At 39.2% G+C, this 27,653-nt stretch overlaps 1 protein-coding gene across 1 annotated transcript in view; it reads right to left on the reverse strand.

Annotated features, from left to right (window-relative positions):
• TMTC1 (transmembrane O-mannosyltransferase targeting cadherins 1) overlaps positions 1-27,653 on the reverse strand; it is a 291,686-nt gene that overhangs the window by 109,110 nt on the left and 154,923 nt on the right. The window contains 1 exon segment of the mRNA XM_017875607.1: positions 2,821-2,942. Coding sequence (XP_017731096.1) covers positions 2,821-2,942 — 122 coding nt within the window.

The following is a 27,653-nucleotide window of genomic DNA, read 5'->3' on the forward strand; positions in this document are numbered from 1 at the left end:
CAGGAGATTGAGACCATCCTGGCTAACATGGTGAAACCGTCTCTACTAATGCCACAAAAATTAGCGGGCGTGGTGCGGGTGCCTGTGTCCGTATTGGAGAGGTTGAGGCAGGAGAATGGTGTGGAACCCGGGAGGCGGACGCTTGCGTGAGCTGAGATCACGCCATGAACTCAGCCTGGGTGACTGAGGGGACTCGTCTACAAAAAAAAAAAAAAAAAAAAAAAAAAAAAAAAAAAAATTCCAGCCCTTCACACTGCCTTTATTTCCTCACAAATTATTCTCCTGTATCTACACTAGGTGACACTTTGCTGAGCTTACAAATCTTTGTCACCCAAATCTTTGTCACCCAGAACCCCAAGCTCCTGAAGAACTAGATATTAGGGCTCTTAGAAGTATGGAAGCTTGATTACCACGTGAGTTGAGTTGAAAGTCCTTCACTATGTTTAGATTTTCTTCTTATTTTGTAATTGAGAAGAACACTAAGATGTTCCTATCGGGGAAGCAACATAGTCTGGAAGGTAAGAGATCTGTAGTAGACAGGGATGTGTGTTCCAGCTCTGCCACTCATCAGCTATACCAATTGGGGCAAGTTAACTAAACTCTCAGAGCCCAAGTTTTATTTTTATAAAATGGCAATAATGTTATCAGCTACCTCAGGGAACTGATATCAACAATAAAAATACTTAGTATTTATTGACCATATATAATGCAAAATACTTTCAAAGTTTTATATATAATGATCTCATGTTTTTAAATTTATTTTTTCTGAGACAGGGTCTGGTTCTGTCACTCAGGCTGGAGTGTAGAGGCACAATCATGGTTCTGTCACCGAGGCTGGAGTGCAGTGGCACGATCATGGTTCACTACATCCTCAACCTTCTGGGCTCAAGAGATCCCCCACCTTAGTCTCCTGAGTAGCTGGGACCACAGGCACTTCCCACTACATCTGGATAATTTTTTGTATTTTTTGTAGAGACAGGGTCTCACCATGTTGCCCAGGCTGGCGTCAAACTCCTGGGCTCAAGTGATCTACAGGCATCAGCCTTCTAAAGTGCTGGGGCATGAGCTACTGCAGCCGGCCCTATAATGATTTCATTTGATGATCACAATATGTCATTGAGTTGGGTGCTATTACTATTCCCATTTTATACAGATGAGAAAACAAGCTTAGAGGAATCATGATCATGTTTAAGCCAGAATTTGAATGCAGGCCCTCTGACTTCAGGGGCAGGCTGTGACCCACTACTACAGTGTGAATTACTTGACATAAAGAATATAACATGCTTAGAATAGTGACTGAAATATAACAAAAATGCAATAAAAGTTTCAATGTAATTAATGATAAAATAGCATTAATGAATACAATAGTATTTATAAAATATTAAGACCTATTAAATGCTTAATGTGAGCTATTCCATTTTGTTAATTGGCAGTTAACTCTTTGAGGGCAGACACTGAGATTCACTTATTTTTATAGCTTTAGATTTTAGTAGAGCATTTACGGCAGAGGGGCTGTATGAATATCTATCAAATGAAGAATGATTCCATTGGAATCATCAGTACTACAAAGAAAAGCTAAGATATATTCAACTGGTCTAAGCAAAAACATATCTAGAACACAGATTGATGCCACTTTTTGGCCTTCTATACTACAGGTATATTCCTTATTATTGGCAAGCCTTCACAAGACTCTTATCTTAAACCATGTAGAATATAAAGAATTGTGTTGTATTTTTGTTCTTATTGAATAGTATTTATCAAGCAGTCATCTCCTTTCCAAATTGGGCTGAAGACACAGTAAACGATTAAGGGCTGCTTTCCCCTTAACTGAGTCAAAACCACATGCTGCAAAGTCTTAAGAAAGCTGTTAGGTATTTGGTTTGAAGGAATCAAAGATTATGAAATTCATTTCTAATGATATGTGTTTTAAAATTTCTAGTATAATATCATAAGTAAAAAATACTCATTTCCTCATAACATTTTGGTTTATGATACTACCTTTTAGGAAAGCTCATACTTATAGAAGAAGAATGAGATTTCCTAAAAGGCAATATCATAAACCAAAATGTTAATTTTAGCAAGTTTACTAAAATCTCCACTGTAAAAATGAGAAAATCTGGGAGTAAAAAAAGCTTTGTGTCTTGTTCAAGGTGAGTCAACCAATAAATGGTGGAACCAAGACTTGGTCTCCTGATTCAGTGACATTTTCAAGCATCTGAAAAGAAAAGTGGCCTTGGAACAATGACATTTGAATAAGACAAGAGAACAGACAAGCTTCAGAACAGTTCAGACATTCAGAGCTAAGTGGCATTATGTAATCACACACATTTGAATGTCCTTTCTAGTTTTTAAATCGTTGTTCTTTTCCCAAGGACAAATTTTCCTGAGATTGCTTCCATTTTTAAATTGAAAAAAGAGCAAATGAAAGAAGTTAACTACAATCATGTTACTGAACATCATACTTTCATGCAAGTCAAAAAGTATTTCTAGAAAAGTATTATAATTATGTTTAATAACACACATTTAGACATAGATGCAGTGATAAATGATTGCTACTAAAATCCTGAATATACTCAAGTCAATATTTCACATTTAAACTATAAAGTTTGCAACTGAAGGTAAACCACTGTAAACAAGAGTACACGTGTGGACATTTGCTCTCATCCAACCTTCTGTGTGGCTGTTTTTAAAGCTGAAGTAATAACATCCCTTGTCCCATGCGAATCTAATGGTCTGCACATAAAAGACTGTCTTTCTGGAACTATCAATGCTGGTGACAGAGGGCAGGTCTCATAGGAGGAAGTCACGTGCAATAGTTACCTAGGCATGTAAAGGACTCTCTCCGCCACCACAAAACCCACCCTGAAGAAGAGATTGCTGGCTGGAATGAACGGGAACACCAGGAACAACAAGCCGACTAAAACCTCCTTGTGCTCCAATCTCTGAAACACACAATAGTGAAGGATACATTAACTTCTGTTGAATTCCACATCAGGCAGCATTTAACCATCTCCTTCATTTTCAGGTTCTCAATGAAGAAATGAATAAATTAGACCAATATAAACCTATTGACCGGTGTGCTGAATTTAACAGAGAAAGCCAACAGGCTAAAATGGCTGGCGTGTCAAAACACACACATGTACCCCGACACAAATTTGCCACCCAGAAACGTGGATATTGGCACAATACAGTCAGTGACCACTATTTGTTGTTTAGGGCTGGCTTTGGAGCAACCCTACTTCTGGGTTCTGGCTCCATTCAGAAACACTGTCTTTCCAGACACCCTATTCTCAAAGAGCAAAGAAGCTGGCTAAAATCAAACACAGTAAGGCACTGCAGAGAATTTAATTATTTCTTCCCAAAATATAATGTATTTTCTTTAAAAAATTCACCAGGAGAAGCAAAGTTTAACATCAAGAAAATCAAATACTAATGATAAAATTTGGGACGCCAATAGAGAGAGAATCATTTGAATTGTAGCGTACCTTCACACCTCTCAAATTAGGCTGGCAAGCAAGTATTTACTCCATCGATTTTTTTGAATAAAAAATCATTATAATAATTCATTAAATTGACAAAGAACTTCCTCTGTTATTATATATATTTATTTGCAAAGATTGTTCTGTCACTTACAATTAACAGAAAAAAAACTTGTGTTTATTACTGATAATATGTTGCAATGACATTGTAAAAACTCATTTATATTTCCATGTGTACTTATGGTATAGACATATTTGAAGAGAATTATATTTAAAACAGATCTTAATGTACTGGAGAATATATATTTTTTAAGTTTAAGAAAAAACCAAATAGACTGTCCATATTTCAACTTGCAATGTTTCCTTTAAGCATTTTAAAGTCTATTACTTTTAATAATTGGAAAAGAATAAGTAAAAGAATTTCATAAATATAAATATAATTCCCTAATAAAAGCTACAAATAGTTTAACTATACAAAGTATAAAGATTTTAAACATCTTGAGATACTTGTCACCTTGATGTTATTAAAATCGTTGTTTTACTGACTAAAACATATAGGGTAATATAATTTCTGAGAGTGATTTCATATGATTGGACAGTTGCCCTTAAATAATTAATGGGTCTATAAGTAATGATCTCATTTTGACCTAAAGGAACCAGAATTTAAAGGAAGAAAAAAATAGATTATGCCAACAAACCTTCAACTCGTGATCTACGAAAACTGACCAAAAAGGGTAAAGAAAAAACGAATGAATTCATTTTATTTAAAAGCTGCAAGCTATCTTTCTAATTTAGACTATACTTTGAGTTTAGAAAGTACACTTCAATTTGAGAATTTAAACTGTATAGTTTATTTATTCATATACATTTAAATTTTTATTTTCAATTTGGGGTACATGTGCAGGTTTACTACAAGGGTATATTATGTGATGCTGAGGTTTAGGATTCTATTATTTCTGTCACCCAGAGAGTGAATATAATACCCAATAGGAAGTGTTTCAGCCCTTGCCTCCCTTTCCCCTCTCTCCTTTTGGAGTCTCCAAAGTCTATTGTTCCCATCTTTATGTCTGTCTGTACCCAAGGTTTAGCTCCCACTTATAAGTGAGAATATGTGGTATTTGGTTTTCTGTTTCTGTGTTAATTTGCTCAGGATAATGGCCTCTAACGGCCTCCATGTTGCAGTAAAAGACATGATTTTGTTCTTTTTTATGGCTACTTAGTATTTCATGGTGCATATGTATTACAATTTCCTTATCCAATCCACTGTTGATGAGCATCTAGGTTGATTCCATGTCTTTGCTATTGTGAAAAGTGCTGTGATAAACACGTAAGTGCAGACATCTTTTTGGTAGAATGATTTTCCTTTGGGCATATACCCAGTAGTGGGATTGCTGGGTTGAATGGTAGTTCTATTTTTAATTTAATGAAAAAACCCCAAACTTATTTCTGCAGTGGCTGAACTAATTTTCATTCCCACCAACACTATATAAGCATTACCTTAAAGTACATCATTTTTTAAAAATCTTCACAAGAATCCTGCATATCAAGAGCAAGTATTTCTTCTTATAATTGAAAACAGATCCCAAAGAACCAATGTCTTGTCAAATGTTCCTCATTTACTCTGAGCTTGTTATTGAGTAGTATGTTGCTATTCCCTTTTTATAGGTGCACTTTTATAGAGATAGTTGATCACTTCTTTTCATGCTTCGAAAGCTAAAATACCTTTTACAAAATTATTCACATGTCTTCCCAAAGAAGTTTCTAAAGAGAATGTAATACACCCTGGTAATTCATCCTAAGAATTAAGAGTGCAGGTATAGACAGAACAATGATCAGGCTGTTATCCATGTTCCTAGATACCGTTTTACCCAACGAGCCACCTCAAGGCCCCTCATCAAGGTTATTGGGAAACAGCCCTCACTGGGGATCTGAAAGAGGCTTCTCTTTATATCCCCAGCATCACACCTTCTTACCCTGCCAAGCAAGGCACCTTCCTCACTATGGTGTGTGTTCACTTCTTTTTTTTTTTTTTTTTTGAGACTGAGTCTGGCTCTTTCACCCAGGTTGGACCAGGTTGGGAGGCGCCTTCCTCTCAGTCGTGGGTGTCAGCTGGGAGCACAGCCAACCTCCCTGCCTTCCCCTCACTCACCGAGACCTGTAGTGAGCAGGATGCCCATGGCACTGATCACTGCGGGGGATGTGGAGATGGGGGGAAAAGTCAAGGAGCAATCAGCCTTCCCCAGAAGTCTGATGTGCACATGGAAAAGCCACAGGGCTATGTGTTCATCTGTTCCTCCACCAGGTTCTTCAGACCCAGCACAGTCTTTATTTCCTTCATGACCTCATTCTAGTTGTAATTACATGTGTAACTGGGTGTTTACTGCCTTTATTGTCTGTCTGCCTCACCAGAATGTGAGCTCCATGAGCACAGAGCACTTGTCACTTGTGTTCACTGGCGCACGACTTGTGCTTAGCTCAGTTCCCAGTGTGAGTATTTGCTGAATAAATCAATTAAGTGAATAAATGTATCAGGCAGTATACAGAAGAAAAAACTGGGTAGAAGAAGGGGAGTAGGCAGAGAGGGCTTTTTGGTGGAGGTGACATCTGGGCTTGAAATATCAATAAATGTTTACAAGGAAGACAAATTTGGGAGTGAGGGGTGGTCACAGCTAGACACATTCTTGGGAGAAGATATGTAATGTAGAAAGCACGGAATAAGACTGGACATGTCAGCAGGTGGCAGATAATGAGCGCTTTGCACATTTTGCTATGGAACTGACCTTCACCTAAAGGCAGTGACTAAAGGGTCCCTTATGCATAGAAAGAAAAGTGAGTGAGTGTTCAGGGTCCATGTCCAGACTCAGGTAGTGACCCTGCCACTAATACACCAATGGTACTTGGACAGGCAATATTATCCCTTCCATCCTCAAGGTACCTCAACTATAAAGGGAGGCAAGTATGCCTGAGCGTTGAATGCAGTTGGGTCATTACAAAGATGTCTTGAGAACCTGAAGTCCATTTTTTGGGAGTTGTGAGCTGTGAGCTTACACATAGCCTGCCACCCTATCCTGCTAATCTTGTGGGGTGTTTTCCTTCGTTTTAAAACAGGAAATTGAAGACAGTGGCGCAGTGCCTAAACTCAATAAAGTTTCATTATTTTATTTCATTTTGAGAAAATTAATACTCACGAAAAAATGTCTATTTTCAAATTAAATGGATGACAGTACTCTTTGTCTTTCCTCATCCCCATTCAGTCTAGAGAGATTAAAAATATTCAAGAACAACATACTTATTTGAATAACAAGTCAATCTGCCAAGCAGAGAGTTGTAAAGTTGGGAAAAAAGTGCTTCATGGACATGGCTAAATTTTCCAGAATGAGACAGACTAGGAGGGAACCCGATTCTATATCCCGTGGATCACTGATGTGACAAAATTGGCTAAATAATTTGTAGCTTCTTTTAGCCTACTAGATTCAGATGACACCCTGACAAAGTACGAGGAGAAAAAAGAGGAAATTCATGGCATTTTCCAAAGTACACATGGGCATCCCTTTTTAGCACAAAGAACAAAGGAAAATTCACTTATTCCCAAAGATACTAGGGAGGGAAGAGATACGAGAATTAGGACAGCAAATAATACAGCCATTATAATACATGACATTTTATTAACTGCAGCTTCAGACAAAATAATTCACTTCTCTGAGCTTTAATTTGGTGATGAACTAGACAAAAGAAAAGGAATTGATACCTATATACCTGTTATATCTGTAGGAAAAATGTGTGATAGATTTGCTATTATAGGCGTTAGGTTTGATTCTTCTTTTCTGGTTGGGAAGAAGAGAGAAAAGCATCCCCCTGAGTTGAAAGGAGGTGAAAATCCTGTCTTAACACCCAGCCGGGGGTGCTGAGAGGGTCGCTCAGTCACCATCGGCACAGACACACATCAGGCCAAGCAGCTAAGGGAAGAGCAAGGCTTTTCTCGGAGCTGTAAATTGCCTCAGAGGAAATCCAGCTACTGAACCTGTCTGGCCTAGTAGCTTCCGGTTTAGCCCCTCCTCTTCATACTTTCAGTTCATCTTTCAAAGTGCAGTTCACAGACAAAGACATGCGCGCGTGTGTGCGCACACACACTTTGATACACATGTATGCACCCTGGCCAGCAGTGTGTGGGTGTTAATAAAAACAGGGTTTCTTCCTGCCCCGTTCAACACAGACGATACACACTGCAGGCTGTTCCCTTCCAGAGAGGTGGAAAATAGGCTTATTATAGTAATTATTGTCATTATTACTATTTTTTTCTCACCTCTAACCAAGTTTCAGAGAAATGGTACATTGCATTTAGGGCACAAGTGTGTTCACATGATTCTAAGTATTGCACAGCTATATTTCAATCCTAAGGATTTATTTGGCAGCCCTAGGATCTAGCTGTCTGCCTCCAATTTATCAATCCACGGGGAAGCTGATGACAGTAAAGCTCCCCTCTTCAGCCCTGGGGTTAAGGCATTTGCCGGGATGACAGCTAGTATGGCTGAATACTTATTAGGCTCTCCTTTTTATATCTGTTTTTGGGTCTACTTCCTCTGTTAGACTATGGATTCCTTGATGGTAGTCACCAATGCATATTTAAATTTATCTAGATTCCTGGCACAACACCCCTACTGCTATCTACAGGAAACGTAACTGTCAGCCTCCATTTGAGCAAATCCAGGTCTCAGGTTTATTTAAAATATTGTGAACTTTGAATCCACAAAAGCCCTTACGTTTACTGAGGCTATCAAGTTTGAAGATAATACAGACTGCATCTGATGGATAGGAAACTGACTGCATCTTCAACATTCTAACTCAGAAGCCAAGAAGAACGCTTTCAAGACCAGCATGGGCCATGCAAAGCTAGAGGAACAGAAAGCACCTGGCTGTTTTTGAACAACTGGATTCTGCCTGAGCTCTGCACAAATGCACCTTTATCTCACTCCCTCTGGGAAGCTGCACTGAGCCCTAAGCTGCCCTGTTGCCTACCTGGATTTCACTGCTGTGTCTGCTTTCATTTAAATTTTAATAGCCTCTCCCACCTCCAACTCTGGCAGTGGCCAGGCTCACCTATCTACAGGCACAGCTTCCGTTGGATTTCTCTCCATGGCGACAGCTCTCAGCAGGTGCTGGGTGGCTGTTCCCCCCCTCCACCCCTTCAAGCCATCTGGTAGGTGTCACCATTGCATGTGGCTTCTCTAATACTACCCATATCATTGCACATGGTCCTTTCATAAACTCTCTTCAATCACCTTACTGACCGCACCATGTGTTTCCTGCCAGGACTCTGATGGATTGACCAGCAGAGTGAGAACATGGGGACAGGGGAGAACTGTGGACTCCAAAAAAGGATCAGAGCTCGGGCTGGTGTGAGCTGCTAGGAGCCGGCTCCAGCACACCCCTGGCTTGGTCCTGTACATCACGCTCTTTGCATTATATTTCAGCCCTTGAGCAAAGCACCCTGTTTAAAGCCACTGAGGCTATACAAAATTTTAAATGTTATATCGAAATAGTAAAGACCAACGTCAATCTGAGAGAGCTCTGTTATCTGGCAAATGGGGTTGAAACCAATCTCTCAGTAGCTGGAGAAGAGGAAGGTTTGAGTGTTTACTGCTATGACAATGATTAAATGCAACAGACCACTTCTTATGACTCAAACAAGATCTAGAATCTGAGCTCCATCACTGTAATGTGGGGACAAAGGGAATCCTGCGGCAGTCTTATAGGTAAAAAGAGTAAGGAAAGTTAAAGCCGATTCTCAGAGCCTGTTACAGCAGCCACACACCTTGGTGAGAGGGACCCTGATTCAGGCCCCAGTGGTCACAAGGCCACACTGTGAGACGTTTAGGGACAGTCCTCTTGTGACATGAGCACAGCCCACATCTGAAATGTAGATATGGAAAGGTGCCATTTACATTTTTTTCCTCTTGTCTGAAAATAATGTGATACACTGAGTTGGGACAGAAAATGGCTCAGGTTCGGGATCTCAACAGTAGAGCTGCCAGCTCACACTCTCTAGTTGGCTCAGGCTGGTGATATCATTTCCTCACTTTCATGAGCTCTAAAATTTACTCATAAATGCACAGGGAGTAAATTTTTAAAAGGGGAAATGAATGAAGAAATACGCCCTCAGAGACAAAAGTAGACTTGTATACTTCATGTCTTCCCCAAGCCAATTTAAACACTGCTTTTTCCCATGCCAAACCTTCTTTGCCAAGAGGCACTGCCAGATGCACTAATGAACAGAGCACCAAAGGCCGATTAAAATCAGAGGATTTATAAACTGACATTTTAGATTTCTGGTCTTTGGTTCGGAACTTCATTTTTTTTTTTTTGCACAGCCTTTTGTTTGATTTGTTTTTAATCAACAGTCTGATCCTTCTTGCAAACACCAGTTCCTGAGATTAAAACATCTTATCTCACAACAGCAATTACCTTTCAGAGTTAAGTGAGGAAGAATCATGAGGCTCTCGGATTGCTTTACTCTAATTGAGAATAAACTAATTCCTAACTTTACTTGGAAATGTAAGTTATATTCTGCTTAAGTGTTTAAAAAATAAAAGGAAAAAACTTTTAGAAGGCGCTTTATTGAAAATATCAGTCCAGTGCAAAATTTCTATTCACTTTAAATTAAGCAAGCACTAGTGAGGAGATAAGGGAATTAAGTAAATTAGAAAAATGTTGGTGAAGAAATATTCTCCTGATTAGAATGCAACTGTTACAGGAATTTATGACGACATAGAAAAAGTCAGAAATGAGCTTTCTTCATTTCTGTGGTTCTGAACAAAAATGGAAAAGGCATTAGAAAGCTATGCATTGAATTTAAAAAGTGTGACGAAGACCAGAGAGATGGAGGAGAGCTGTAAGCCAAGACATCTTCTAAAGTCCGGTTTAACTTATAATTTATTATATGTGTGTTTCACACAGATGGGGCAGGGGGCCACCCAGTAAGTTGCAAGTGGTACAGGATGGAGGAAAAACAAATATCTTTCCAGCACATACGATATGCCAGACACTTGACTTAAATGGGCCCACTGAAATCTCATGATAGTATTACAAAGTAGGTATAATTATCCCCATTGTTGTAGGTGAGGAAATTGAGGGCCACAGAGCATGAGAGACTTCTCTTAGTTGATCCAATCAGTAAGGAGCAAGGGTTTCAAACTGAGGTCTGAATCACTCCAAAGCCTGCCCTCTTCCCACAGTCCAGGTGACGTTGGTATCCAAAGTTAATGCTAAGTGTGGGGAAAAATTTCAGCTTTCTCTACCATCTGATTTCATAGCAGAAACACTGACAGCAGATACATCCCAGCAACTGGAGGTGGCCAAGTGAGACACTGCTGAGGACCTCTAACAGAGGGTGCCATTGGTTTACTTTGCCAGATAAATGCAAGCACAAGATTGCATTCTACACGCTACAGGGATGCAACAGGATCTATGGCACAGAAGACATATTTCTTGTCAAGTACTCTGAATGCATGTGTGAATGGTTTGAAACAGTTCATCCACTCATCTTAAAAAAAAAAAATTTTTTTAAAGGTTGAAGTGCAGTGGTGCAATCTCAGCTCACTGCAACCTCCACCTCCTGGGTTCAAGCAATTCTCCCATCTCAGCCTCCCGAGTTGGGTTTACAGATGTGTGCCATCATGCCCGACTAATTTTTGTATTTTTTTAGTAGGGACAAGTTTCCACCATGTTGGCCAGGCTGGTCTTGAACTCCTGACCTCAAGTGATCTGCCTGGCTCAGCCTCCCAAAGTGCTGGGATTACAGGCATGAGCCACTACAACTGGCCTCATCCACTCATCTTGACACCCATCCTCTGAAAGAATGGACCTATACATGTCCTCTGATCACAGTGGGATAAAACATAATTTATTTGACTGATCTTAGTTACTGACTTGTAAGTCGATACTGTATCTGAGAGAACTTGAGGGGAGGACAATAATCACTTCTGACATACGACATCAAACACTGCAATGAAACTGCCCTTCTTAGTAAGGAAAGTGAAGGAGCATCCACATTCTAGTGACCACAGGGGTTCAATGAATAAGCTAAGTGAACAGGAAAGTGGGTCAAAGACCTTCTAAATTTTAAATCTACACACATTCCTAACTTGTTATCGTTCTAAGCTTCTCTCTGTAATATTCCACTGTTTGTGATGAATTTTTCAGGAATATAACACTGTGATCATCACTTCATCTTGTAACATATCTGTTCTAGTTTTACTCAGGCAGATGGATTTGGAAAATCAAGAGTGATTCTGCTCTAAGAGATTTATGTCCATGTGCATTGAGATCAAAGCGAGTGGAGTGACTCAGGAGAAAGGGGAGCTTGAGTGAGGTATACTTAGGACCCCCATCTGACACCCATGACTTCAGAGGGAGGCCGGGGCCTGAGGTGCACTAGATGGGTGACTGTGAGAACCAAGAGAGAACATCAGGGTAAAAGTTCAGCCATGTACTGAGAACCTGTCTGGAGTAGTGGGTGGAGAGGGATAGCCAACTGCATAGGTGTCAGGGCTTTGAAGCATCATGCTTTGCCCACATCCAGTTTTGACTGGCAAAATGGAGATGACTGTGGCACAAGTAATGCCACAGAATTCTAGGTCAAGAACTCTAACTTAATAAGGGGACCCAGTGCAGAAGAGAGTAGGAGCACTAAATCATTTTATTCCCTCTCTAAGGATTCAAGTAAGAACCAAGATGGATTTAAACATACAATAAAGCCATGAATGAATCTAGCTTTGATGAAATGGAGGAAAGAAAGTAAAAGGATAAATCAGATACATTTTCATAAACCATTTTGTTCCTAGGAAACTAGGAAATATCCGTGCCTGGGAGAAGTGGATCTTTACCTATGACTATAGCTCAGATGTTTCTGTTAAGAAGATATCCCTCAGGCAAAGTCTTCTAAAGCAGGATGATCACTTCTTTTCTGTTAAGAAAGTGACAAAATGTTTTACTTTTTCACAAAGCAAGTCACACTCACCAAAATGCATGATTCATCTATCTACTTGGAATTGTCATAAAGAAGACAGTCCCTTTGATCTATAATCTAAAATTAATAAGGAGAAAGAGCCATAAAAAAGTACACATAGTCTCACTCTCCTAGAGAAGATCCAAATGTTTTAGAGCAGCACTTCCTAAAGATAATCATCCATCTTACTTTATCAAACTACAGAGATATGTTTGGTTTACTTCAAGGATACTACACATGAATGTAACAAGAAGTGTAGTAAGTCTTCTCTTAAGAGGTAAAAGAAAGAGGAAAAAAAGATGAGATTTGCTTGCATGATTGAACTTCTAGAGGAATTACTATTCATGGTAGAGTTGATTCCTGTTATCTGTTAATGTACCCATCCAAAATCAAAATATCTTCTATAATCAAAACATGTTGCATCTCACTGGACAAGACTCACACCCCTGCTTCTGAAACGTACGGTCCTAAAAGCCTGATGGATGATTTTGTTTCCACAAAGATGGTTAAAGGCTCTTTACACAAATAACTGACATGATGGAATAACTATCTTCCTTCACTTTGAACTGTGTTTTCAAACAGCCTACCTGCCACAGCTTAAAAGGGCGAATTTAATGGACTAATGAAATGTGGCACAGGATAGAAACAAAGGTCCCTATGTTTGGAAATGGTATCAAATGCTTGTAATTTTCTGAGTTCAGACATGCACACACCTGTCTTCATCATTTCAGAGCATGGGAGATGCATGCATAAAAAGACTGATGTTCAGCAAATCACAACAGCTCAAAGATCTCAAGTGTATATAAAAGAGAAGAAGGTTTACATGATCTATATGAGGCTTGACATACAGATAAAAGTAAGAACTTAATTCAACAGTCACTAGCTGGGAGTTATATTTTTCTTGAAAAAGTCTCACAAGGGAGTAGAAAATAAAATGTTTTAGACAAAGAACTAACTTGTTTCCTCAACAAGCCTTGGCATTAAATTATTCCCCAAGTGAAGACATTGTCATTGTGAGGACCAAAATCTATAATAGGCAGAAAAATAGGGCTCACTGGCCAAAGTCACCCAAAGCAGAAGGAATTGTGGTGGACCGGAATGGAGAGAATTTTCAAACCAATGCCAGGGAAGCTGCCATTCATAAATGCTCTTCCCAATTAATCACTTTTTCATACCAAATGCCAGAGTCCTGGGTTATAAGCTAACAGGGCCAATTTGGCCAGGTTCTTCTGTAAATACTGGTGGCCTCTGGCAATTGAAAGCAGATGGGATACAAAAATGAGAGCAAGTCTGAGAAGAAGTTCTGTTAAACGTGCAGCCATTTTTTAGCAGTCACACACTGGCTTCTCAGGAAGTTCCAGGAAGTCCTTTCTCTGTCCTCCAGCTCTCCTGTAAGAACCTTCCATGAAAGGTCCCCGCTGAGGTGAATGTAACAACATCCTGAGGCAGCCACATCTCACTTTCTACTTAGATAAGGTCAACAAAACTCCATCAAGTGCCTTCTTTTAAATCATGTTAAGCAGGTGAAGACGTAAGTTTTTAACTTATTTCAGTTAAAAGAAAAAACACATGTGGAGAGATATATATGGTGCTACTTTGGTCTTGCTTTGGAAGCTGCCACTTATTAATAATATACCAATGAAGGAGCTCTTCTAGGTGAAACTTGCCTCTCCAAACTGTAACATTTCATGAATGGCCTTGCAGGGTTCCTCATCCATCAAGATTCCCAGCAGTCACAGACACTGTTGTATCAAACATCTATATACACATTTCTAATTTCTACTTACAGCCTCCATAGAATGAAAAATATAATTGGTTTCAAGGTCTTACGTTACTGTTGCCTTGTTGGAAACTATAACTTTAAAAGGAATGGTTTCAAAGGAATGCTTTTTCAGGTGGTATTGCTAAAATGGTAATAATATGAAAATGTTTTGTTGATGCTGGGGTGGCGGTTGTTTTTAGAGGTACAAAGAAGGCAAACAAGGAAATGTTTAAACATTGCCCAAAAATGAACTCTCAAGGTCCAGTGACCCAGGCACCTTTGCATATCAAAGTCGATACTTCCCAAAGTACGTTGCAAGAAAACTTACCCACAAGAAGTTTTCCAAATTCAAATAAGTTTGAGGAATGCCATTCATGATACACCCCTTTTGGAAACTCATAAGGCTTAGAGCAACATAAAAGCTTTGTGAAGCTCCCCAGTAAAGAAATATGCTTAACTTTTTGAAACTTAGTGCTTGTGAAATGCAGAACTGCAGAATCTTTATTTAGAATAACCTTACTTAATGGTCTGTATGATGCTGTGACATACTTTGAGAAATACTGGTACAAACTTCTCTAGCAGAATGAAGTTAAGAAAGGTTTTCACTTTAGGAGTTTCTATAACTTACCCCCCAAAAATCAACGCACTGTCTGGCAAACACAGTTTCACTGATCTCAACTATAGCCATCACACTACAGTTGAAATACATTTTCTGGGGCCAGGCATGGTGGCTCACACCTGTAATCACAGTACTTTGGGAGGCTGAGGCAGGTGGATCACCTGAGGTCAGGAGTTCAAGACCAGCCTGACCAACATGGTGAAACACCATCTCTACTAAAAGTAGAAAAATTAGCTGGACATGGTGGCAGGCACCTGTTATCCCAGCGACTTGGGAGACTGAAGCAGGAGAATCACTTGAACCCGGGAGACAGAGGTTGCAGTGAGCCAAGATCGCACCACTAAACTCCAACCTGGGCAACAAGAGCGAAACTTGGTCTCAAAAACAAAACAAACAAACAAATAAACAAAAACATTTTCTACTGCTCAGTCCTTTGTAGAGATGAAGAATAGCTGATGGTCATTTTCTACGTTAAAAATCACTATACATTTAGAGAACTTTGTTAAGCCATCCGTCTGCATAGTCTTGACTCTAGCTGAGATAAATCCTGAGCACAGGAAGGATTCTTGGCATCGTTAAACCATATCAGTGTTTATAAGGATAATATTCTCATGGGTGAGGTGGATGCAATGCAAGTGGAGAAAACCAAGCTCTTCAAGGCAGCCCAGGTCGTCTTATATCTTTATTCTCTATACTCTTAATATTGTTTGAACCAATGAGTGCTCAATTAAATCTCTAATGTTTTATCTTACTGTTTACCAGTATGTTCTTCCTCTCCAAATGCACTGTCCTTTACTTACATATTCCCTACATATTTCTTCTGCTTGTTTCAAAAAACTCTGTCAGTTTTTAAGATCATTTTCCATTTCCATCACACCACGGGGTATGTGGCGGCTCACTCCAGTTAGTCATGCAATTAGTCATGCCTCTGCCTACAAGAGACATAAAGTACCAGGAGCAGGCAGATGACGAAGGGAGCCATCAGACACTTCCACCCCAATTCACGTGCTTTGTCAAAGCACTCTTGAAAATTCTCCCATCCTCATCATGGTTCTCTTGGAAAAACCTGGTCACTGATTATTCATTCATTCAACAGATATGTTTCATTGCCATCTAAAAAGATAGTCTCTTTGGGCACTGTACTTACTTAGAGGCAAACACTTAAAGAATTTAGCAATCAATCACTCCCATCTCTTTTGTATTTTCCAGGTACTAGTCTAGGCTCTTGGGAAAACATCAGTAAACAAAACAGATGAGAGAGAGAGAGAGAGAGAGAGAGAGAGAGAGAGAGAAAATCCTGCCTTTCCAGAGAGGAAAAGAGAAAAAGAGACCACGAGAGAGTGAGTCAGTGAGCCTGGTAAGGGGTATCTGTTATATACAGATTGTGGGCAAGAAACGGAGTGCAATTCTAAACACAATGGTAGGCTGCACTGAGAAGGTGGCAATCAAGCAAGTCTTGGAGAAGATGAAGGAGTCGGCCACAACACTCACTTCACAGTAGAAAATGAGTTAGGAAGTAGCAAGGGAGATAATGGAGTGGGCGCTGGATGAGACCAGCACATGTAGAACCTGTCAGGCCATTATAAAGGTGATGACTATTATTACTGTCAGAGAAATAAGGAGCCACCAGAAGATTTTAAGCACAAGAAGGGCATGATCTGACTTACATTTTAAAGTAATCACCCTGGCCACTGCGTTGAGGAATAGACTGGACCTTGGCGCAAGAGTAGAAGCAGGAAAAATGGTTAGAAGGCTATGGCAATAATCCAAATGAGAGATGACAGTGGCTTGGACAGGGTAAAAAGCAGTGAAGGTGTTGAGAAGCCGTCAGTGTCTAGATGCATTTTGAAAATATAGTTGACAGAATTTTCTTGATGGATGAAATATGAAATTCTAGACAGAGAAAGAGAAAAAAGGAAACCCCCAAAATTTTGGCTGAGGTAACTAGCAGAATGCACTGAGATGAAAAATGCTATTGAGGCAACACACTGAATGGATAAAGTCAGAAGTTAATTTCAGAATGTTGAATTTGAGACACTAGTGTGGAGATGCATGTATATAGATGACACTTTCCTTCTTGAACAACCCTAGGTCCTACATATATTATTTCACTTATTTTTATTATATTACAGGTGAAAAATAATTTTTAATACTCATCAATGTTTTTGCTATGTAATAATGTAGACATACAAACATTAAAGCTCATATTACAAACTTATTTTCTTTCTAATACTCTATGCTTCCTCCTTAGGCAATGCACATGTAAAAATAAGGAATTTTAGACTTTTTTTTTTGATGGAGGGATGATTCTTCCCAGGGTTGTATTTATCAGCCTTGCACTCCCTTTATAGGCTCCTCGGGCAGTGCACTTACAGCTAATTTTAACCTAAAGAATCTGACAATCAATTGCTACAGTCTCCTCTGTGTTTTCCAACTCAATAAACACTTTTCAGTAGGCTTTTTGTCTAAAGGGACTTGTTTTAGCTGCTTTTATCTTTGGGACTCCTAATTGCATATTTCAGGGTTTTCTCAGAACAAGATGGAAAAACGTGTGCTCCTTTAAATAGAAATGTCATGTTCTGGATGGAAATGGAAAGGACAGAATGCTTCTAGATGTTACAAAAATATCTTCTGACCTTTGTAACCGTTTAAAACAATCAGAAGCATTGTCTGCTAAGTGTTAATGAGCTGTTTTTATGAAAATATGAATCATTATGAGAAATAACAAGTATAAAAATTAAGATTCCTTCTCAAAAGGTGGCATTTGCTCTGAGTAAAGGCAAATAATAATATAGACTATGAAATCTCACTGAGAATCACAAAGCATCCAAATCAGGGAAAACAAACTAAAGCTGTTAGTGATGTCTGATAGCTTCTTCTTCCATTATACATATATCTAAGACTCACTAATAAACTCAGTGAGTCTTCCAATTGAGGGGTAAATAAAAGAGGGGTAGGTAAGTCATTTTCTTATTAAATATGTAAAAATGTAATTGCCCTGTGAAGGCAAAGGAAAAGACAAATGATTTAGTGATGTATAAGACTTTTGCCTGGCCTAGATCAAAAGCCAAGCAGAGCACTCCAGGTACAACTGAATGGTATATTACACATGACATGAAGAAAGAGTATTTGTAAAAGTTTCAGCTCCAGAACAAGGAGAATACTTTTACAGATGCCATATTAATAATTGACAAAAAGGCAGGTCTTGGTAAGACTGCTCAAGGGCCACTGATTTTCAGGTAGCTGCTGAACAAAGGGTTGCATTTCTAGTGTCTGCTTTGTTCTAATCCCTGACACTGAGGGGAATGGAGAAATCCAGCAATGGTAGCATAATGTTTTATGAACAGCAACAACAAAAACTATTTTTTTCTTAAATCCTGCTTATTTTTGCAAAATTTTTAAATACCACTAAAGACATCCATAATCTTTCTAAAGTCTGGAGCTTTAGGCGATAGCTGCAATAGCCATTTGTAAATAAGTCACTAAATTTCCCATTCTTCCTTCCCCTTGATAAATGTTCAGTTTTAACAGAGTGATTTTATGTTTTATTCTGCCCTTCTGTTACATTTGAACATACTAACTTCCCAAACTGTGCTTCCGCACTTAAAATCTGCATTTAAAAACGTGTTACTACTATTACCTCTTATGTCAAGAAGTTAAAGAAGCTCCCTGTCACTCAAGGTAGAGGATAAAGGGAGGTGGGGAGGAGAGCATTAACTTTTATAAGCAACAGTAATATCAAACATAGATTCTGGTCATGGAAGCATGGCTGGACTTTGATATATATCGACTCAAGAAAAGGCAGTCAACTGGAGTTCTTGTTATAAAGGCTGATATTTCTACAAAATGGAGCCAGGATCCCTCATTGTACTCCTGAGTTTAAGCTGTGACAATTTCATGATGCTGGAACAACACAGGGCTCCTCATGTGCTGGCCTCCATGAAGTGTTTCATGTGGCTTGCTCTGGTCCAACCACAGTTGGTGCAGGGAGGATCAGAGAGGGGGCTCACACAGCTGTGCAGTGGCAGAATCTGGCCTCAGACTCAGGTCAGCACTAATCACTCCCCTCCACAACCTCCCTTCCTCCCAGCCTTGGGACTATCATTCTGGAATCTGGGCAATACAACTCAACATGAATGCAGGGGCTACCCCCAACACAGAGTGGACTGACTTCCACTTGAGGTTGGTAGTAAATTTGAAGTGAACTAAACGAATTATTGAATTTAATGTGAGACTACCAAATGAAATCAAATGACAATCATAAGTCTGATACAGTATGTATCACATATGGCAAAGCAATGACATAAAAGTATGTGGGAAGGTCAGTACAATGGATATTTGAATATGTTCCATTTTAAAATGAGGTACAGATCCAACTTCTCTATTTTCTAACACTGCATCAAATAAAGTGGTGAGCTCATTTTCAAACTCTCATCAGAAAGATGATATGGAGGAAAATCTCAGCTTTGGAGCATGGCCGATGGGCCCGAGTTGTCTAAAACTACTGAGCTGGAAAACTGCGACCCACAGGGCAGAACATTATCAGCACAGGAAAAAAGTGGTAGGTGGAGAACCAGCTGAGAGCAGGAAGAAGAGGCTGCATCAACTGGGCTGGTCAAGTCTCAGACAGAACAGCATCTCATACAATGGCTACTCTCATGGCACTAGTGGTCGGGGTGAGAAGGACCATGGCAAGGCATCATCAGGGTCCATTTATCGAATACTGCAGTGGTCTCAAAGCAGAACAAGCTGGATGGGTTGTAAATGGGCTAGAAAGATTGGACGTATAAGAGCATGAAGAGGATTTTCATTAATTGAGGTTACAAAAAGAATAGAGAATGTGCTGTTTGCAGAGAATGGGAACTGAAAAGAGGAATGTAGGCCTGAGGAAAAAAGAAAAATCCGTGTTGGCATAAAGCCATTCACTATTAAATGCAATCTTCATTCCCCAAGTTCAATTTTATTTTACCATTCAGTATATTAAAACATGATGCTTATTTTACCAGGTTTCATAACTGCTATTCTGGAATTTAGTGATCCTTGTGCCATAATACCATAACCTATTATTTGGCTGAGCTAAATGCAAAATAATTTCCAGCGATCAGCAAGTGTGTTCAGTTCAACCATATGGATCTATGGTAGTACAATGTTGTACTCCAGGGATTGAAAAATGTATGTGACAATGATGAAACTGAATAGCTGTGAAAGACTGCATGGGCAGCAAAGCTCTAAATATTTACTACCTTGTTCTTTCTTTTAAAAAAGTTTGCCATTTCTTGGTCTATCCTATTGTATTGTGTTTATTCCCATAAGCTGCTCCAAGTCCCTTTTGGAATAAGGTGAGGATGCCAAGAAGCAAATAATCACTTTCCAATAGTGGCTCTTGTTTTGCTCTTATCTTCTTGTTGAGATGTGTGGGAATTTTATTTAAAGAGAGATCACAGGCTGACATCTCTGCTTATCAGCTCTGTGTGGTGTTGTGGTGAGTAGGTTGATGGGAGCTGTGACATGGACCAGCATGGAGGTAAATCCAGAGCGAGGCTGAGAACAGGCATGAAGGGAGATCCCTGAGATGACGAAGGCCCTCCCTGAGTGCGGAGCGGCATTAGCCCTACCCCATCCCCACCCTCCATTTCCACCAAGTTGTTGCTAGTAGTCACCTCTACCAGTCCGGCTGCAAATTTTCCCCACCATGGACATGAAAAATTTTGGCTTGAGTTTCCCCAGGGCTCAGAAATTTTTCCCCACATGGACATGAAAATTTGGCTTGTTTCCCAGGGCTCAGTGCTGTAGCCTGTGATTTGTGTTGGTTGCAAAACTACCACCCTACTAAAAATTTAAAAAACAAATAAAACCCAAAACCCTCAAACGCATACCTATGAGGTGAGGGGAGGGGAGAGACAGGACTTCCACCGCCCAATGTTCATTCTTAAAAGACATCTCATGATTGAGGCTATTACTAAGAAAGTCAGGTATCAGTAGCCCCCTTCTTTTTCTCTCATGTTTTCCTTTTACAAGTATCCTACAAGATTACGAAAGGTATAAAAATACCATAAAATCTCAAGACACTCTGTGAGAATGTAATAAAGAACCAATACCAAAGAAATTACTCTTAAATATAATTTAATGGTGTTTCCTCTGTAATGCAGGGAAACCACATTAGAGAACACGGGAAATTGGGAACTATAAAGAATAGGACTGACTAATGGTATTAACTCCTCTAAATAATCCAAATTAGACTGGCTACTTTCCTGATATATGTCACTTTTTATTGCAAGTCAACAGTCTGACATAAAGTCTGTAAGAGTCATAAAGAAAAACCCAAGTGCATTTTCAGCCATGGTTCTCCTGGGGCATACACACTCACTATTCATAGAAAATAATGGAATATTCAGCCTTTGTGGCTTAAATATCCTTTATCTCTTACCATACATACATTCCTACAGAGTGATTACCCTCATCACGAAGGGTCAGAGCAAATTAGTTCACTTTAAAATTCATTGTTAAAAACAACTCAAGCCAATAAGAAATTTCTAGATTATTCTCTACATTATGTAATATAAGTTCAAATGACTTTCTAGAGAATGAATGGTGTGTGAATATAAGGAGGAGATGAAGGAGAGGCACAGAATGAGATAAATTCTACTCTTAAATTCTCAAAGATACCAACTGAGCTCTTCCGTGATAAATAATAAACTACTCCATGAGGTCTTAAATTTCGTATGCCCTGAAAACAGGACAAACTAGAAACAATCTCTAAATTCATTGTGTGGTTATTTCTAGAGAAAGGAACATTTAGATTCTGTATTCTGCCTCTCCCACCCAATTCTGGACAAGATCTTGTCAAAAGTAAAACATCTACTCTTTGAGGTGCTTACCCATAGAAACAGTTCAACTAGATATGGAAGTGGCCTGGAATAGTCTGCAGTGTGTAATGGTGTCTAACATAACTTACTTCTAAACAAGAAATAATTTGTTTTTGTTTTCCATAATTACAAAAATGTAGAGAAACAGGTATTCAACGGAGGCCTATGAAAAGCAGGTTGTGGGGGTTGGTTTTGGCAGATGACACACCTGCTGTTTTACATGACTTAATTTGTCTTATATGACTTAATTTGCAGTTTTATAAAGTTAATTATCGAAATGTTAATAAAATGCAAATAAGTAAAATACAAATGTATTAGGAAAGAGTATGCTCCCACCTCCACCTATCAGGTGTCCTGGTTGATGATAAAATAGGAAGCAAGAAGAAGGTTTTTGATAAATTGGAGAAGAAACAAAGATTATAAGCATATATATTGCCCAAAATGACACAACAAAAGCTGGTTACTATTAGTAAAAGAGGATGGGTGCTGTGGCTCACACCTGTAATCCCAACACTTTGAGAGGCTGAGGCAGGTGGGTCACAAGGTCAGGAGTCTGAGACAAGCCTGGCCAACTTGGCGAAACCCTGTCTCTACTGAAAATACAAAAATTAGCCAGGCGCATTGGCGGTTGCCTGTAATTCCATCTACTTGGGAAGCTGAGGCAGGAGAATTGCTTGAACCCGGGAGATGGAGGTTGCAGGGAGCCGAGATCGTGCCACTGCACTCTAGCCTGGGTGATAGAGCAAGACTCTGCCTCAAAAAATAAATAAATAAAATAAAATAAAATAAAAGCAAGATATGCATGTCTTACAAATCTCTAGTGACTCTAAGGCTGTTCTTTTCCTTCAGTCCCCACCTCCTATGCTCCACGGACACACACAAAAGCAGCAAAAGGACCTGAATTCTCTGTCTTATTTTTTTTTTTTTTTTTTTTTTGAGACGGAGTCTCTGTTGCCCTGGCTGGAGCGCAGTGACACAATCTCGGCTCACTGCAACTTCTATCTTCCAGGTTCAAGTGATTCTTGTGCCTCAGCTTTCTCAGCAGCTGGGATTACAGGCACCCACAATCATGCCCAGCTACTTTTTATATTTTTAGTAAAGACAGGGTTTCACCATGTTGCCCAGGCTGGTCTCAAACTCCTGACCTCAGGTGATCCACCCGCCTTGGCCTCCCAAAGTGCTGGGATTACAAGTGTGAGCCACTGTGCCCGGCAAGGACCTGAATTCCTTCCTCTAGTCTTATTTCCTCCCCTGGCCTGGGCCCACCAAGAAGAAAACTAAACAAAACAGAGCGAGAAGCCAAGTGGAAGAAGTATGGCAAGGGAAAGGAAAGTAGGCGAAGGCTTAAAAAGATAGAAGTTTGATATTGTTTGGGTGCATGGTATCACACACCGTATCGCACACACTCACTCCTTAATCGCGCTGATATCAACTCATACGGCTGTACCCTGCCCACTTGGCTCCAGTCATCTCAGCCTCCTTACTGTCTGTGACGGGTCCAGTACTTTCCTGCCTCAGGGCCTCAGCACTGGCTTTCCCTGCTCTTGGAATGCTCTTCCCCAAACAGCCACATGACTCACTCTTTCACTTCCTTTATATCTCTGCTCCAATGTCACCTTATCTGTGAGGTGATGTGAGACCTCTTCACATCACCTAATATTTGACATATCAAGACATATTTTAAGTGTTTAAGTGTAAGCTCCATGCAGGTGGGACGTTCATTTTGTCCACTGTGCTAATCACAGCAACCAAAAGACACTCAATCAATATTAAGACAAGGACAGAGGAAAAAGCAGTGATGCTACAAAGAACATATTCTCCTTTCAATATAAGCCAAGGTTGTTTTTTATGATTGAGAATCAATCAAAGGTGAAAATAAAAGAAAGATTTTCCATGACACTCTGGACTCACTGCATATGCTTGTTTATCCGGTATTTTTTTCTTGCTAATATATAGTTTCACTATCTCAAGATTTATGGATATAATCAGGGATTATAAAATAATTTCAGCTCGATACTTGCTGATTCAGTACACAACTCATTTAGAAATAATTCAGGTGGATCGACCTGTGTTTATTCTGCTGACATTATTATAAACATTTCATCTATTATTTCTTTTTATCACAAAACAATGTCCATAAAGCATGACACCTATGTTCATAAAAGTGTAATCCTCCTGTTTACTGCCTCAGAGTCAAAGCCCTTACCATCATGTCGTTAGTAATTCATCATCACACACACAAAAAACAGGTTTATTCCCACTTCGAGAGGTTACTAACTAGTTGGAGAACCTGACTCTAAGGCTTGATTCCTATCTCCCTTCTGGTATGGAAGCAGATCAAGAAAAGCGAAACCAGGCCACAAAAACATGAGCGAAGTTCTGTCTCCAAGCTCTGAAAGAAGAACATGTGGAGAGTGTAAGTGGACAAGAATTGTCAGAGGCTCTAGTTAATTGATTGCAAGAATTTTCAAGATGAAAGCCACCACAGAAGAGCTCAATCTTAACTATCCCCACAGCTGGAATGCTCTGCTAATTTTTTAGGATGCATTAAAGTGATTATGAAACAAACTCCCTGAAAGAAAAGGATTAACAGCCTTTCACAGAGGAAGTTTCCATTCATTCATCATGTTATCAATGACACTCTGGGGAGGGCCAAGACTTGCCTGTGTGCGAGGCCTACTGCCATCATGAGAGGTTATGCTTAACACACTTGACCGAGATGACAGTCTGTGGGGAATCCCCAGTCCCCTTAATTAGCTGGGAAAAAGTCAAGAAAAACCCTTTCCGACATACCCATTCAGGCTCCACTATATGTGCTCCTGCAGATCAGTTACAATACAGCAGGCATGCCAAACCATGAGCTAAGGTCAGATAATAATAAAACAAACCTCATACTCACCCCCAAATATTTCATGCGGCTGTTGAGCACGGTGCTTTTCAAGTCTTTAGATATATGTCTTACAAGAAAAGATTCTCTAGACTAAAATCTGATTAAACAGAATTGCTAACTTTTTGCAGTTTTATTCATTTAGATAATAGATACTGAGTGGCAAATTTAGACAATAAATAAATAAAATTTAGGTAATAAATATTGAGTGGGGCAAGTTCCTAGTGATAGAAGTATGGCAGTGAACAAGACACAAAAAAATGTTTGTCCTCATGGGGCTCATGCTCTGGTTGGCAGAAATAGGCATTAAGTAAAATAACCAAACTACATAGTATTTTAGAACTTGAAGTTTAAGTGAAGGGAGTTAAAAAGTAAAAGGAAGACAAAGGAGTAGAGAGTATATGACTACCTTTTAAATAGGATGGTTAAAGTAGGCCTTACTAACAAGGTGAAATTTGAGCTCAAGTTTATGTAACTAATTGGCATGTCAGAGTTTCTTGAGGATGGTTATTTACATGATCCTTGCTTTATAAAATTCATTTACAAAAAAATGTATCAGATGGTTACTTTAAAATAAGGTGTTTGGGGGGAAAGAATACCCTCTTCAAAAAATGATGCAGAGAAAACTGGATAAGCACATTCAAAAGAATGAAGTTGGATCCCTACTTCACTGCGTACCCAAAGATTAACTCAAAATGAATCAATGACCTAAATATAAGAGCTAACACCACAAAACTCTTAGAAGAAGAAAACAGTCATAAATCTTGATGATCTTGAATTTGGCCATGCATTTTTAGATTTGACATTAAAACATGATAGAAAAGAAAACATTGCTAAACTGGATTTCACAAAATTAAAACTTTTGGTCAGGCATGGTGGCTCATGCCTATAATCCCAGCACTTTGGGAGGCCATGGCAGGTGGGTCACGTGAGGTCTGGAGTTCAAGACCAGCTTGGCCAACATAGCAAAACCCTGTGTCTACTAAAAATATAAAAAATGAGCTGGGCGTGGTGGCAGGTGCCTGTAATCCCAGCTACTCAGGAGGCTGAGGCAGGATAATCGCTTGAACCCAGGAGGCAGACGTTGCAGTGAACTGAGATTGTGCCATTGCACTCCAGTCTAGGCAACAAGAGCGAAACTCCATCTCAAAAAAAAAAAAAAATTAAAAACTTTTGTGCATCAAAAGACATTATCAAGAATGTAAAAGGCCAAGCTATGTAATGAGAGACAGTATTTGCAAATCAAATATCTTTTAGGGATTTAATATCCTGAACATATAAATAACTCTTACAACTCAACAACAAAAGACAACCCAATTAAAAGTGGGCAAAGGACCTAAATAGACATTTCTCCAGAGAAGACATAATGAGGATGACCAATAAACATATGAAAGGATGCTCAACTTCATTGATCATTAAGGAAATGCAAATCATAACAACAATAAGTTACCTCTTCAGACTCAGTAGGATAGCTTTAATTAAAATAACAGAAGATAAATAACAAGTGTTGGTTGGGATGTAGAGAAATAGGAGCTCTTGTACATTGCTGGAGGGAATGCAACATGGTGCAGCCACTATGGAAGTTTGTCACTTCTTCAAAAAGTTAAAAGTTGAATTACTTTATGACTCAGTAATTTCACTTCTAGTTATATGCTCTAGAGAAATGAAAATATATATACACAAAGAAACTTGTACACAAATATGTACAGTAGTGTTATTTTAGTAGTCCAAAAAAAAAAAAAACATTCAAAGTAGGAAAACATTGAATGCCCATCTATGAATAACTGGATAAGCAAATTGTGGTATATGCTTAAGGTATTAAATATTCTGGTATATTTACTTAAATTACTTGAATATAAGTTAATAACATTTGAAAAGCAGCAGATGCAAAAAGATCACTTTTACCTTCTTGTTATTTCTTAAAGCAGAAAATACGATTCTCATATGAAAGATGCCCTCCCCATACCAAAAAGATGCAGCTTCCTTATCCTCAAGGATGAGAAATATAACCGGAGAGAATCATGTACAGACCTTGTTAAAGTAATTCTTATCTTCTAAGCTTCCCCACATAATTTAGTTATACCTTCACTATTTACTATTCTTTGTCCAATCCAGTTTATAAGTAACAGACTTCAACTGCTTCTTTGACTCTTTAATTCTTTATGAGGGCACCTGTGACATATAAAACTTGTATTAAATAAATGTGTGTGTTTTTGCCCATTTATCTTATGTCAATTTAATTATTGAACATAGGTGGGACCCTAAGTGGATGCAGGTGGAGTTTTTCTGCCCCTACATTACATACAATGGAATATGACTTGGCCATGAAAAGGAACAACGTGCTATACAACTTCAGTGAACATCAAGAATATGGTGCTAAGTGAAAGAAGCCAGACATAGAAGATCACATATTTTATTACTCCTGTAAACAAAAAATAAAATTCTAAGGCCTTCAGCCATTTGAACGGACCCCTCCTCTTGCTCAAGGGGTTTCCAGAGTTACCTGAAAATCTAGTTCAGGCCATGATGAAAGAGCAGGTTGGACATACCTCATTATACCCCACCAGCACTAACATCAACACAGACTTCATAAGAAACATTTACAGTCTATTCTCTCTAAGCCTGCTACTTGGAGGCTTCACCTGCATAGTAAAACAAGGTCTCTACAACCCTCTATTGTAACCCAGGCATTCCTTTCTTTTACATTTTATTATTATTATTGTATTATTATTATTTTGAGACAGACTTCGCTCTGTCACCCAGGCTGGAGTGCAGTGGTGCGATCTCGGCTCACTGCAACCTCCACCTCCTGGGTTTAAGAGGTTCTTCCACCTTAGCCTGACAAGTAGCTAGAACTACAGGCGCATACCACCATGCCTGGCTAATTTTTGTATTTTTAGTAGAGATGGGGTTTCGCCATGTTGGCCAGGCTGGTCTTGAACTCCTGGCCTCAAGTTTTCTGCTCACCTCGGCCTCCCAAAGTGCTGGGGTTACAGGCATCAGGGACCATGCCTGGCCTCAGGCATTCCTTTCTAT

The sequence above is a fragment of the Rhinopithecus bieti genome, unplaced genomic scaffold (genome assembly GCF_001698545.2).
Source record: "Rhinopithecus bieti isolate Rb0 unplaced genomic scaffold, ASM169854v2 scaffold_7884, whole genome shotgun sequence".
Classification (NCBI taxonomy): Eukaryota; Metazoa; Chordata; class Mammalia; order Primates; family Cercopithecidae; genus Rhinopithecus; species Rhinopithecus bieti.